General features: G+C 39.7%; 1 protein-coding gene across 1 annotated transcript in view; it reads left to right on the top strand.

Moving 5' to 3' along the window:
- RTKN2 (rhotekin 2) overlaps positions 1-14155 on the top strand; it is a 57448-nt gene that overhangs the window by 24083 nt on the left and 19210 nt on the right. Inside the window, exon 7 of the mRNA XM_077822201.1 lies at positions 10704-10798. Within this exon, the coding sequence (XP_077678327.1) occupies positions 10704-10798 (95 nt within the window). The remainder of the gene's footprint in view (positions 1-10703; positions 10799-14155) is intronic.

Here is a 14155-nt window from a genome sequence, read left to right as displayed (position 1 = left end):
TGGAACACCACAACTGCACACCGTGTAGTGTGGAATACTTGACAAATATTTTGACTGAGGTTTTCAAATTGGGGTGCTTAAAGTTAGGCCCCATAATTTATATAAATAGAAGTGGCCTAATTTTCAAAGGTACACAGTACCTTCTGTTCTCTTTGACTTTAGTGAGATTTGTGGGTGCCAAGCACACTTGATATATTTTAATACTGCTGTTGGAAATCTTAATTCTTTAATATTAAATGAAAAAAACTATTAATATAATGATTAGAGGTTTTAAGGTGGGAAAAATCTAGTAGACCTCTAGTCCACCTTTTGTGCAGTACTCAGTACTGTCCCTACTGAATATCCGAGTGCCTTACCTAACATATTGTGAATAGTTATTTTGAATAACTTGTGCAATTAATTAAAAAAAAAATTGAGATTAATTGCAATTTTAATCATACTGTTAAACAATCATAGTGTTAAACAATAGAATACCAATTGAAATGTATTAAATATTTGTGGATGTTTTTCTACATTTTCAAATGTATTTATTTTGATTTCAACACAGAATACAAAGAGTACGGTGCTCACTTTATATTATTATTTTTGATTACCTATATTTGCACTGTAAAAATCACAAACAGAAGAAATAGTATTTTTCAATTCACCTCATACAAGTACTGTAGTGCAATCTCTTTATTGTGAAATGCAACTTACAAATGTAGTTCTTTTTGTTACATAACTGTATTAAAAAACAAAACAATGTAAAACTTTAGAGCCTACGAGTCCACTCAGTCCTACTTCTTGTTCAGCCAATCGCTAAGACAAATAAGTTTGTTTACATTTACGAGAGATTGTTTTTACAATGTCACGTGAAAGTGAGAACAGGCATTCGCATGGCACTTTTGTAGCTGGCGCATCTGATGAAGTGAGCTGTAGCTCACGAAAGCTCATGCTCAAATAAATTGGTTAGTCTCTAAGGTGCCACAAGTACTCCTTTTCTTTTTGCGAATACAGACTAACACGGCTGTTACTCTGAAACCTGTCAAGGTATTTATGTGCCAGATATGCTAAACATTTGTATGCCTCTTCATGCTTTGGCCACCATTCCAAAGGACATGCTGACGATGCTTGTTAAAAAAAATAATGCATTAATTAAATTTATGACTGAACTTCTTGGGGGAGAATTGTATGTCTCCGGCTCTGTTTTACCCGCATTCTGCCATATATTTCATGTTCTAGCTGTCTCAGATGATGACCTAGCACGTGTTCATTTTAAGAACACTTTCACTGCAGATTTGACAAAATGCGAAAAGGTACCAATGTGAGATTTCTAAAGATAGCTACAGCACTTGACCCAAGGTTTAAGAATCTGAAGTGCCTTCCAAAATCTGAGAAAGATGAGGTGTGAAACATGCTTTCAGTAATCTTAAAAGAGCAACACTCTGGTGTGGAAACTACAGAACCCGAACCACCAAAAAGGAAAATCAACCTTCTGTTGGTGGCATCTGACTCAGATGACGAAAATGAACATGCATTGGTCCGCACTGCCTTGGATTGTTATCGAGCAGAACCCGCCATCAGCATGGACACATGTCTTCTGAAATGGTGATTGAAGCATGAAGGGTCATGTGAATCTTTAGTGCATCTGACATGTAAATGTCTTGCGACAGCAGCTATAACAGTGCCAGATGAACACCCGTTCTCACTTTCAGATGACACTGTAAACAAAAAATGGGCAGCATTATCTCCTGCTAATGTAAACAAACTTGTTTGTCTGAGCAATTGGCTGTACAAGAAGTAGGACTGAGTGGACTTTCTAGGCTCTAAAGTTTTACATTGTTTGGTTTTATTTTTCAATGCAGTTATTTTTTGTACATAATTCTACATTTGCAAGTTCAACTTTCATGATGAGATTGCATTACAGTTGTATTAGGTGAATTGAAAAATACTATTTCTTTTGTTTTTTACCATGCAAATATTTGTAATAAAAATAAATATAAAGTGAGCACTCTGCACTTCATATTCTGTGTTGTAATTGAATCAAAATATTTGAAAATAGTTTTCTATTATTAACAGCACGATTAATTGCAATTAATTTTTTTAATCACTTGGGAGCCCTAATTGTGAATAGTGTGTTTAGTGATGGAGCTTCTGCATCTTACCTTGGTTCCTGTTCCATATTTGAACCATTGTTACCAATAGAAATACCTTTTATACTTTTTAAAACACCTTTTTTTTCTGGTACTCCTAATTATCCTTCTCTGTATCACAGTTCTTGTTCTTTCAGATGTGTAAACTCTAATTACCTAAGCTCCTTTTCCCTCAAGCCATACACTTGCAGCTCTGTTTTTTGCTTATACACAACTCCTCAACCTTTCTATCCTCTTGATAACTGTATTCTGAACATTTCATATCTTCAATATTTTATACTGAGGCAGCCAGCACTGTACATAGCTTACTATCATATATGTTCATGCTACAGTGACTTAGAAAAAGGGTATATTACCTCTCTGTTCTCCCAACATTCTGTTCTACTCTGTTGTATGTTGGAAGAAACAAAGTAAAATGTACTAGGTTTTTCCATTTAAAAGATGGCTGTTTTATCCTGTTAAACAGTTGTTTTGCTGTTAAATCTAGCACAGTGATTTCCCTCCACTCTGCGTTCATGAACCAGTGTCCAGAGTCTTTCATTTGTTGTTGTTTCCATAGTATATGCTTATAGTAGCTTTTCTGCCCACTTGCTGTAAAGCACAGGTGTGTGCAATATCTAAGGCATTAAGTGCTTACTAGCCACTTGGCAGGAGCTTACCTAATTGAATTTGGCACAGAACAGTGTTTTCTTCAAGCGATGGTCCCTATTACATTCCACTGAGGGTTATGCGCATGTGCCTGGAGCCAGAACTTTTGAAAGTAGTGTCGTTTGGCATGTGCCCTTCTATTGCCTCGTGGTTTCACCCGAGGCGATAAAGTGCGGGGCGGACCGCCAGAGTCTCCCGTTCCTCCTCACTGCTGCATGGTCCAAGTCGGAGCTTTTGTTGCTCTCTTGTCCTTAGTGAGGCATTTTCAACAAATTTTAGAAAAATTGATTTTATCCTCATTCATAGTTACTGTTTTATTGTTTTATTAAAAGTAATTTCTAGTTTCATAGTAGCTGATAGGATTAAGGACTTGGAATGCTGCTTCAGCAGTTTTCCTGCCAAACAATCCCTCCTCCCTACCCATCCGTGCCTGGATACTGGATTATGCCAAATATGCCAGGATTCAAAACATATGGTTTGTGCCCTCGCTCGTTTTCCATCAGTGATGTGCACCAGTGCTGTCTGGGGGAATCCCACATCGTATCCATATGTAGTATCTGCCTCTCCTTCCTTGTCCATATGTGGGAAAGCCAAGTTCTTCAACTCAACCTCATGGAGGCTGCCGTGGGGCCAAAATTGGATCCTAGCCGGGGAACACCCCTGTATATCGGCCTGAGCACCCTAAAGACCCTCCCTGTACCGCAGAACCTCCGTTCAGCTCTGCTGGTATCAGTGCTACAGATGCCGTGCTAAGGCCTAGTCATGAGTCCCAGAAGCACATGCATAAGCATAGCAGTAAGTCTTCCTCCAAGTCCAAGAAGGACATTGCACCATCCATGACTTCCAGCCACAGAGGAATGATGCATTTCAAGGTTCACAAGAGTAACTAAAGGCTGCACCACTCACTGAATCCATTTGTACTGATTCCAGACTCTTTTACTCTGTCTACTTCAGCTCCACCAGCTTCCCTTGAACCGTTGGTTCTGAGACAGATGCCCTTACCAGTTCTGGTCCCATCAATAGTCCAGATACCACTGATGCCTGGTAGACTCGGAAATGTTCCTGGCCCCCATGAGCTATTCGCCTTGGAGGGACTGAGGTCTCCCCGTGCTCTGATGCGCTTACTTGCTCAGAGGGCCCCATCATCCCCCACTACTTCTGCCACATGCTACCCATGCTACTCTCACACACCTCGTTCTAATAGCTCTGTTGGCAATGCCATTTGTGGAGGTCTCCAATTCTGAGGATGTGAACATTAGACACAGCCCGCCGCTCCCACTCTCGAAGCACGACTACCAAAGGGTTCGGATGGCACTATGGCAGTTCCCCACTTTGCCTTATCCCTGGCGCTGGTACCCTGCTCCATGGGCACAGGCTCAACAGCAGCAAGCTCAACCAGGTTGGCTATATTGGAGTTCGTGGCCTCAGTATTCGCCTTCAGAGCGGTCCTGTTTGCCTCGAGGACTCCCCCATCTCGTCCCCACAAACTTTGTCCAGCAGAGATTCAGAAATGGGGTTAGATGACTCACTGATTTGCCTGGTTCTGACAATACCGGTGGATATGGAGAGACTAAGTTTGTTGTCTCCAGATGCTGCCGTGTCATCGACAACTTCCTCCCCACCAGACGACTGCTGACAGTTTCAAGAGCTGGTACAGAGGATAGCCAGTGCTCTTGAGATCCCACGAGGAGAGCTGTAGAACAGTCAACATCAGTTACTAGACATTCTGCATGCATTGGTACCAGCAAGGGTGGCTCAACCAATCAATGAGGCCATTCTTCAACCGGCGCAAACCGTGTGGCATATTCTGGTCCCATGCACACCACCAAGGCAGCTGAGAAAAGATACTACATCCCCACTAATGTGTCAGAATTTCTATTTTCACATCCGCCTCCAAAATTCTTGGTGATACAAGCTGTGTGGGAGCAGACCAAACAACAACAACCACGCTCCATCCCGGCAGACAGGGAAGGTAAGACCTTATGGGTTGAAAGGTCTTCTCCTCAGATGGACTACAGCTATGGCTGCAAGGGGTCTACTCTCCTATACACCAATCCGTGGACACTATACTCACCATCCCACTGGAAGTCACCTCCTTACCACTGGCCTCTAATGAAGAATGATGACTTCATTCCCTTGATGTGTGTAGAGCCCTGGCCTTTTGCATCCAAAGGACAAAGCCATTCCAGAAGTCTCCAAGGCTAGTTTGTCACCATAGCAGAGAGAATTTAAGGGCAGGTCATTTCCACCCAGAGAATCTCTAAATGGGTCTCTGGGTGTATTATGCGCTGCTATCAATTGTTGGGATGCTCCCCACCAGGTGGATACAGGCCCATTCAACGAGAGCACAAATATCAACCTCCATGACATGCCCCTTGCAGATATATGTAAGGTAGCCACGTGGAGTTTGGTACGCATCTTTTCCTTCCACTACGCTCTAGTATGTGATTCCACGACAGTCGCCTCATTTGGCACAGTGAGCCTCCATTTTACAGTTCCATCATCTTCCTCGCATCCTTCTCCTATCTAGACACTGCTTGTCAATCACCCTCAGTGGAATACCATAGAGACCATCATGCGAAGAACGAGGAGAGGTTACTTGCCTGTATGTGGAGGTTATTTGAGGTGTGTGGTCCCTGTCTGTATTCCAATCCCACCCTCCTTCCCCTCTGCTGCAAATCTAATAAATCTGCAGTGGAGAAGGAACTGGAGATGCTGGCAGTCTGTCCCAACCTTTATTGCCTTGGGTGAAACCACAAGGCAATACAAGGGCACATGTGCGGACCGCTGAACAATACTACTTTAAAAGCCCGGGTGCATGGCACTTGCACGTAACCCTCAGTGGAATACAGATAGGGACCACATATCTCAAAGAACGTCCAGTTACAGGTAAGTAACCTCCCCTTTTTGATTCCACGTTTTTCCACATTCACATAATCTGTAAGTGCTGTTCCCATAATAAATAGTCATTTTAAAAATAATCTTTAATTTTTTGTAGTTTGCCCAGTAACATTTCCCAACACTTTAAGTTTGCTTGTGATTTAAACAAAGTACGTCAATGGTGGTAATTAGGAATTTTTAAAAAAACTCTTCAGTGGCTGTTGTTTCTGTGGATGAAAAGGTAAGACAGAATAGTGGTACTCTTTAGTGTCATATTCTAGGTCAGAGTGAAGCCAGAGTCATGGTTCATAAATCTGTTCTACTGTTTTTTAAACATTAAAGGGAAACGTTAAAAAACCCTCCAGTTTTCTTTGTTTCAAACTAGCAAGACTGTTTATTGGCTTTAGTTTAAAAACAGGCCTGTACCAAGAAATCTTACCCAGTAGGACAAAACAAAATCTTGGAAAGCTCATTCCAGCATGCTCCAACTCAGTACAATGTATATGATTTGGTCCATGTATCAATAAGCAATAGTCTTAAAAGTATCTGAATTTTAAAGAGTAGTACTGGGCACCAGTGAGGCCTTACCTAGTCTCTAGTCACCCACGTTTTTCATATGAATTGGCTAGCCTCTTAAAGTATTGTTAGAAGTCTGAAGAGGCATCATCGATCGCAAATACAAAAATCTGGTTGGTAACCATTTTAATAACATTAGTTCTAGCCTTTCTTCTGTTCCAGGTCCTGAACTTTTGGTCTCAGAAATGAGACACAAGTTTATTTAAATTATTACTTGAGTATCTGAAACCTCTAACACTAACCATTTGTTTTAAACACCAACACTTGTTTTAAAAAGAACATTAGTGGCTAAGACAGTGAGCGGATTTAGGCATGTTCATTTAGCTGCTTCAACTTTATTGTTGTCAGTGGTTTTGAGTAGGCCTGGGCTGGAGTAATAGGTTAATTTAGAAAGAAGTATGTTGCAGAAGGTCTGGTGATTAGCTCAGCTAGATGCATTTGCCATGTATCTAAGTTAAGCAGAGACATCCCTTCACTGGCTTTGTTTTGTTTTTAGGTGTAGCAAATAAATTAGTTGCTAGCCATATTTACCTGCATATGGTTTACAGCTTTCAAAGAGAGAAGCAACAGAAACCATCTAAAAATAGCCCTCTTCTCTCCTGAGCTCTCTGTCTTGACTCCTGGTGACTAAGAGCCTCCTGAGATAGATTCTCCTATCTTTCTTTTGAGAGGAGAGATGCCCTTCAATGTGTTAATGGAAGGGGGAGGGGGCAGGAGAGGAGTAAATGGAACATTAATGTTAAAAATGTAAATATTTCAAATAATGAAATGAGAAAGTTACTTAATAAGAAACACTGACATCATATATATATATATACTATTGATTACTGTTTCCACTATTAACTTTTTTCTTATGCTATAAATGAGATGTGACCAAATAAGTGTTAGTATAGCTCAGTCAGTACTAGCAAAACTGAATTTGAAGTGTTGCATGCTATTAACAGTAACATTTGGGGACTGACAAATCACAGCCACTCATCTCAAAAAACCAGTTTTAATTTCAGTTGCGCACACTATCTCTCAAATATTCTTAGTAAAAAGCTTCTTTACATAATGGTAATTTATCAAATTTTGCTTCCCATCTTTCCTTGAGAGATGCCACTTCCAACCTATATCATCTAGTAGCGACTCTTGCATCTTTAACAGGGTTGATTGAAAATACCTATTGACAGCTTTTCTAGGTGATTACCTGTGACATTCTGGGGAACAACTGTGTTATAGCAGCTGGTTGTGGATAACTTTTAGAGAATCTTTGCTTGATATTTATTTATTTAGAGTTTGATATTTTAGCATTTTGTGCTTGTTTGTTTCTGTTTAGGTGGTTTGAAAGGATTTTAAAATAATCCAGATGAAATCCAGTAGCTAACTCAAAATTAAACCACAACCCTTTCCTACCCAAAAGGGAAAACTTTCCTCATCAGAAACTCCTGTACACCTGAACCTCCTCAAAAGCCTACATAAGGTGGTTTCTGGATGCAAGGCATATTTATTATAGACTTCTAATTTCTATATTTAGTCAATATGTTCTCAGACTTGTAACTCCTTTAAGATGCCTAATGACTACATGTTTTAATAGCAAGCTTGGATTTGTTAATTTCAATTTTGGCTGCTTCAGTATCTGTTTCATTCTAGCCATTTTTGGGTTTTCACCCTGCTGTGATTGGAAATCAATTTTTTCCTCAATGTGGCCTCTACTGAATTCAAGAGCAAATAAGGCCTCTCTTTGGAGAGGTCATTCAGGTTTCCATGTTCACCAAGGGCTTTGTGGACATATTTCTTGTTCTTATATATGGACTAACATACAGTTCCTGCCCACTTGGTATCAGCTTGGGAGGAGGCATAGCTACAGTGTTCTATTTTTGATTTGGAGGATCCTCCCGTTTTTTAATCCTGTCATTCTGCTCCTGAAAGGATAATCTTACTTGCTTGTGGAATTTTTGCATTAACTGTTTGTTTGTTTTTTAAAATCTGGTATGTCTTCATCTTCTCTCATTTTGGGTTGGATTGAAGGAATCCCCCTGTAGGTTCATCTTCAGGATAAACATCTGGCATGTTAGACTTCCTTGAATTAGTTTTGACTTCCTAATACTTTACCCAGACTCAGATCAGCGTACTAATATGTGAGTTTCTAATATAGGTTTTAATCTTCAGAAACAGGTGGGTGGCATCTGAAATGAACAAATGTTCATGGATAGGAAAGGTGGTCATGTGGTTAAGGAACAGGACAAAGAGTCAGAGCATCTGGGCACTAACCTCTGTGCCTCTATTCCCTTATCAGTATATAGGTATGTTTCTCTACCTCACAAATGTTGTGAATAATGCTTGATAAAGTACTTTGAGGTTGTTAGATGGAAGGTTGCTATAGAACTGCAAAATACTATTCCATAAGTGACATTTGACCAAGAATGGTTAGATGTGACCACAAAGAAACTGCAGTATAAGATAGTCAGCTAATTCTCTCAAATGTGTAGACAAAACACTGTCAGCAATGCTAATTAGCCCATTATCAGTACTTATTTTTTAAATTAAAACTTTTTGGAAATGATATTGAAGTTGGCTGAAAGGAATGCCTGTTACATTTTAGAAAACATTACTGTAAAACATATTTTAAAAATGAAGTAGTTGTTTTCTTTGGCAAAGTTGCTGCTATAATTAGTCATGCTTGAAGTAACTTGAAAATCAGTACAAAAATTTATGAGATGAAACTAAACTGTGTACAGTTTAAATAGCACAGTCACAGATTGATTTATACATTATATTTGGTACCTAGTTATGGAGAATCTTTTGCTTGGAGACAGTTTATCACGGTGCATACACAAATGCTGACACTTTTGTGTTAAGGCATGTAAGGATTTCCCCTATCCCCCACCCCTTAATAGATTATACAACAATAATACTTGACACACACAATGCCAGTATCACATTTAATTCTCTCAACACTGCCATGAGGTAGTTGAGTATTCAAATGGAGGCCCTACCTCCTTGCCACCTATGTTTCATTTTTTGGCTTCCTCTCCTACAGATAGGGATAGGGCAGGGCAGCTCATGCTTCCTCTTTGGAGCCTGTTTCCACAATGCCAATAGGAAAAACATTATTAAAAGCATATTCATATACTTCAGTAAGAGTAGAAGGTGATGGGAGAGCAAAACTTTAAGTATCTCTTAATCTAATTTTGCTTTTTGTCCTTTTCCCCTATTACCCAATAGTCTTTCTTTATACTGAAGATATTTTAAGGGTATTATGCTAAAGCTATTAGTGTGAATAGTGAGTGGTATTGAGCAGTTTTCTTGTGAACTTCACTTAGTTTAAACTCATTAGCCAAGGGGAATAAGTATTACATTGCTGGGCTATAAATCTGTTAATCTGTCTGAAGTGTATTTGAAAAAAGATTAAACATGAACAAAGTTTGTACTAGGTCATTTCAAGAGCAGCATTCCACATGCACTATGCTGAATTCTAATTATGATTTTTTTCCACACTAGATAAAAGCCAGAACAAAAACTCAAATGTTCTGAGATTTGTAAGTGCAATTTGTCAAATGATCCATCTACGCTATAAAACTTACTGTCAATGTTCTGTGTTACCACATAGCCTGGTCTTTCTGTATAGAAAGATCAAACTGTTATACCAATATTACAAAACCATATTACAGCCCTGCTAGAACATGTGGTTTGGTCCCTACTATAAAGGCAAACTGAAGTGTAGAACGCAGAGCTCTATACAGCTTTTTTTAAAAAAGAGAGATGCCTTTAGAATAACATAAGAAAACTGACCAGGCTAAGCACTAAATATGTTATGAAACATAATGGCATAAGGGTCACAGAAGTGAACAAAATAGTTTTTCAAACAAGATGTTTGTTCCAAGGAATAAATGTGAAATAAAAATAAAAGAGAATACCCAAGTTAGTTTTAGTGTAAATATAACGAGGAGTCCTTGTCGCACCTTAGAGACTAACAAATTTATTTGAGCATAAGCTTTAATGGGTTAGTACTCACTTCATCAGATGCATGGAGTGAAAATACAGGAGCAGGTATAAATACATGAAAGGATGGGGGTTGCTTTTAGTGCATGTAGTGTAAATGGAGATCAGAACATGTCAGTCACAAAACCCCTGCCTCTCCCACAAAATAATCCTTTAATGGTAACTGGTGCTACAATTAAAATCCTTCAATCAGTGATTCAGAGTGGCTATTCCCAAGCAATGTGAATACATGATAAACTGGAATATTTTCAAAAAGGTACACAAACTATTTTGTGGGGACAATACCACAAAGAGTTAAAACAGGCATATGCAGACTCTTGGTGATTAGCTCAACTTTGTGGTCATTAACAGGTGCTGCCTGGCAGTTAACATATTTAGATACTGTGGAATGGTTATCTCTAGGACTGTCTAGACTCCTTTTAATAACTGCCTGAGAAAAGTTATGTAGAAATACTGAAACCTTGCCTTGTTTTTCACAATCAGTGGTGCAAAATACAGTTTGCTGGCACATACTACTTTGGAGTTGGAGAGTGCTGAGGACAATTTCAGGACCCACAACCTTACCGTTACAGGAAATGGTAAGTACATAGAGTCCTGATGTAAGGAAGTAAAAAAAATAAAATTAAAAAAAGCTAGTAAAATCATGTATCTCCGTTTTTAGTAAACTAAAAGGCTTATAAGACTTTATTTTTAAACAGTTGAAAACATTTTATTTAAACATCTATGTATAACTGATTAAATTGAAAAAAGACTTGTAAAACTTCTCTTTTAAAGTTCAGATCCAAATTTAATCACATGTATGGGTAATGTTTTTACCCACATTAATATCTTCTGATCACTTATAAGGGATACTTATAATACTTGTCGGGATTTTGTGGTCTGAATACTATACTCTTTATTCTGTAGCTGTGGAAATGCTTTTAGTGTCATAAATGGTAGGTAGGAACATGTATTGCTGTGAATAAAGCAGTTGTGGAAAGGTTGCAAGAGAGAAATGGTCTTTATATACAGGCAGACTGTTGCAAGAGTGTTTCCCCTAAATAGATATAAGTAATTCCCATGTTAGGGGTATGAGGAAGCCTGGGTATATGGGAAAATGGGCTATTGGATGAAATGCTTATTGCAAAACCAGTGATGTGCTTCAGAAGTATATTCAAACTCAAAAGAGAAGTAATTCCTATTGGGGATGGTTAATCAGTATCCAGAGAAGGGAGATGAACTACACTAGAGATGGGCATCCCCTACTTCTCCACCTTGGCCTTCAGTGTGTATACATATATGCTACTCATGTCTATTTCATTCCAATATTTTAACATTCAATTCTTTAAAAAATTAACTTGTTATAATTCTGGTTCCTATTTCCTATCCTTCATTTCACTTTTTATCTTGTTATATTTTCTTTTTGCTTATTTTCATGTGTTGTTTTGAGCTCCTCTAAACCTGATTATTCCTTTCTTTTTAAACCCACTCTATGCTTTGTTTTCTTTGTTCTTTTTCCCTTCAATCTCACTAGCTTTAGTTTGATTTCCCTTCTCGTCCCAGGTCTCCAGAGCCTTGTCAACATCTCTATCTCTCCACCCCAAAATCCACTTAACTGATTGTCCAGTCGGCCCCAAGTTCATTTGTTCCATCCACAATACTACCTCACTGCAATGACTCCTGCATCATCTCCCCCAGTATGCAGTCTTGCAGTGTCTGGGAATAGAGTATCCAGGAGCTGTGAAGATATTATATTTCCCTCTCTCCTCACAAAGGTCTCCCAGAGCCCCTGAGAGTTTTCGCTGCCATTCTCATCCCAATCTTGAGGGGAATAGCTGTATAGAAATTCTTTCCTTTCCTCACAAGAAAGGAACGGTGTCATAGGAAAGAGAGTTGTTTCTTCCTCCTGTGTTGGCAGAAGGAGAGGAAGTAAACAGCAGAGGCTCAAACTCTATTAGGTCTTTTAGGCCCTAATTCAACACAGCATTTAAGCACATGCGTAAGTGCTTTATTGTATTGGTGGTCCTAACTAAAAGTTCTTTTCAGCAGGAGTTCTTGCCCCTAGGTAGATCCCAGCATTGAGACAGCACAAGTAACTACTAGCAGCCTCAGATCTAGAGTGCTAACCTGGGGCTGCTGAAAACATGGCAGCAGGTAATATAATAAGCAGAAAGAAAATAGTTCCATTCTATCATTTACTCAAAGTGCATAAAACCCTAGACATTATTTTGTTTTAGCTCATAGTATCTTTATCTGATACAAGTTTACAGTTTTCCCTCAAAGACAACTTCATTCTTTCAGCTTTTTTATTGAAAAGAGGTAAGATGATATCTTGTATTTCCAGGCTTATTATATTTAATAATTCATAATTTTCTCTAGATATATATCATAGCCTCTGAGAGTCTTTCCACACTTGCACCCTACTGTTGCATCCCAGCAAAGATCAATATTTTTGACTCTTTTTTTCCTTAAATTCCATTTTATGTTGGCCATAACTTAGTATCACAACCTAGCTTGGTCCTAGCTTGACATAATAGGGATTTCTTTGATTTATAATAAGCATTTCTGAAATGTTGCTGAATGGTTAGTCAATGGAACACTAGAATACCTGGGTCTAAACTAAATCAGAAAGGACCGATTACGTTGCAGAGATGAGGGGAATACTACTATACCTGAAAAAATTCCTTAGAATATCAGATTAAATTTCTGATTATAGAAGACTATACAGTGACATGGCTGGGGCTGGGGCAAGGAAAGCGGAGCAGGCTGGGGCTGCGTCGCTCCGCTTCCCGCCACTGGTGAGTGTGGGGAGTGTCCTTTCCCCAACCTCCCTGCATTCACTGGCGGTGAGAAGCGGAGCAGCCCAGCCCCAGCCCGCTCCACTCTGCCAGCTCCCAGCCACGGTGCTCCGTTTCCTGCCACAGGTGAGTACGGGGGGCATCCTTTCCTCAACCTCCCCGCACTCACCGGTGGCGGGAAGCGGAGCGCCGCTGCTGGGAGGTGGTGGAGTGGAGCGGGCTGGGGCCGCGTCGCTCCACTTCCCGCCGCTGCCGGTCAGTGCCTGTCAGGTGGTGGGGATAGGGGGCAGGGCAGTCAGGGGACAGGGAGCAGGGGGGTTGGGTAGGGGGTGGGGTCCTGGGGGTGATTAGGGACAGGGGGGTCTTTGGAGGGGGTGTTCAGGGAACAAGGAACTGGGGGGGCCAAAGCAAGTTCAATATAATGCAGTCTCACGTATAACACGGTGAGATTTTTTGTCTCCCGAGGACCGCGTTATATCGGGGTAGAGGTGTACTTACTAATTCTAATGGAGTTGGATTGCTTGCTTCCTTGATCTGTGTCCGGCAAGCACACAGAACAGACAGACCAAAACCTTCCCCCCACCCCGCCCGCCCAGATTTGAAAGTATCTTGTCCCCTTATTGGTCCTTTTAGTCAAGTGCCAGCCAGGTTACCTGAGCTTCTTAACCCTTTAAAGGTAAAAGGATTTTGTGCCTCTGGCCAGGAGGGATTTTATAGTACTGTATACGGGAAGGTTGTTACCCTTCCCCTTATATTTATGACAGCCCCTAAAGAATAATGGCCACAATTTAATGAAGCTCAACATTCTTCTAAGAGGGGCTGTACCAATAGCTAGCCCTATTATACTATATTTTAGGAATTTGCGTTTTTAAAAAAGGTTAGTTAAAAGTGAGGAAATGAAGTAGTCTACATGATGAATCTGAGTTTTAAACATACTATAATAGTCATAGATGGCATGTGTATTACTTAAAAAATGAATCAGAAAGGTAAGAAAAACTATTATAATTAAATTGTAATGTTCAAAAGATTAATCAAGTCATATGCATCTTCTTCAAAAAATGGAAATCCAACCCAAGTGAAGCCTATAGAAAGGAGCTTGCACATGTCAGATAAAAGGTGAGGTGAATATTAAAAAGATTAAGAGAATTTAAAGATGAA

The sequence above is a fragment of the Eretmochelys imbricata genome, chromosome 7, assembly GCF_965152235.1.
Source record: "Eretmochelys imbricata isolate rEreImb1 chromosome 7, rEreImb1.hap1, whole genome shotgun sequence".
In the NCBI taxonomy this organism is placed as follows: Eukaryota; Metazoa; Chordata; order Testudines; family Cheloniidae; genus Eretmochelys; species Eretmochelys imbricata.
The sequence above is the reverse complement of the archived record's forward strand: the minus strand, read 5'-3'. Positions and strand labels throughout refer to the sequence as shown.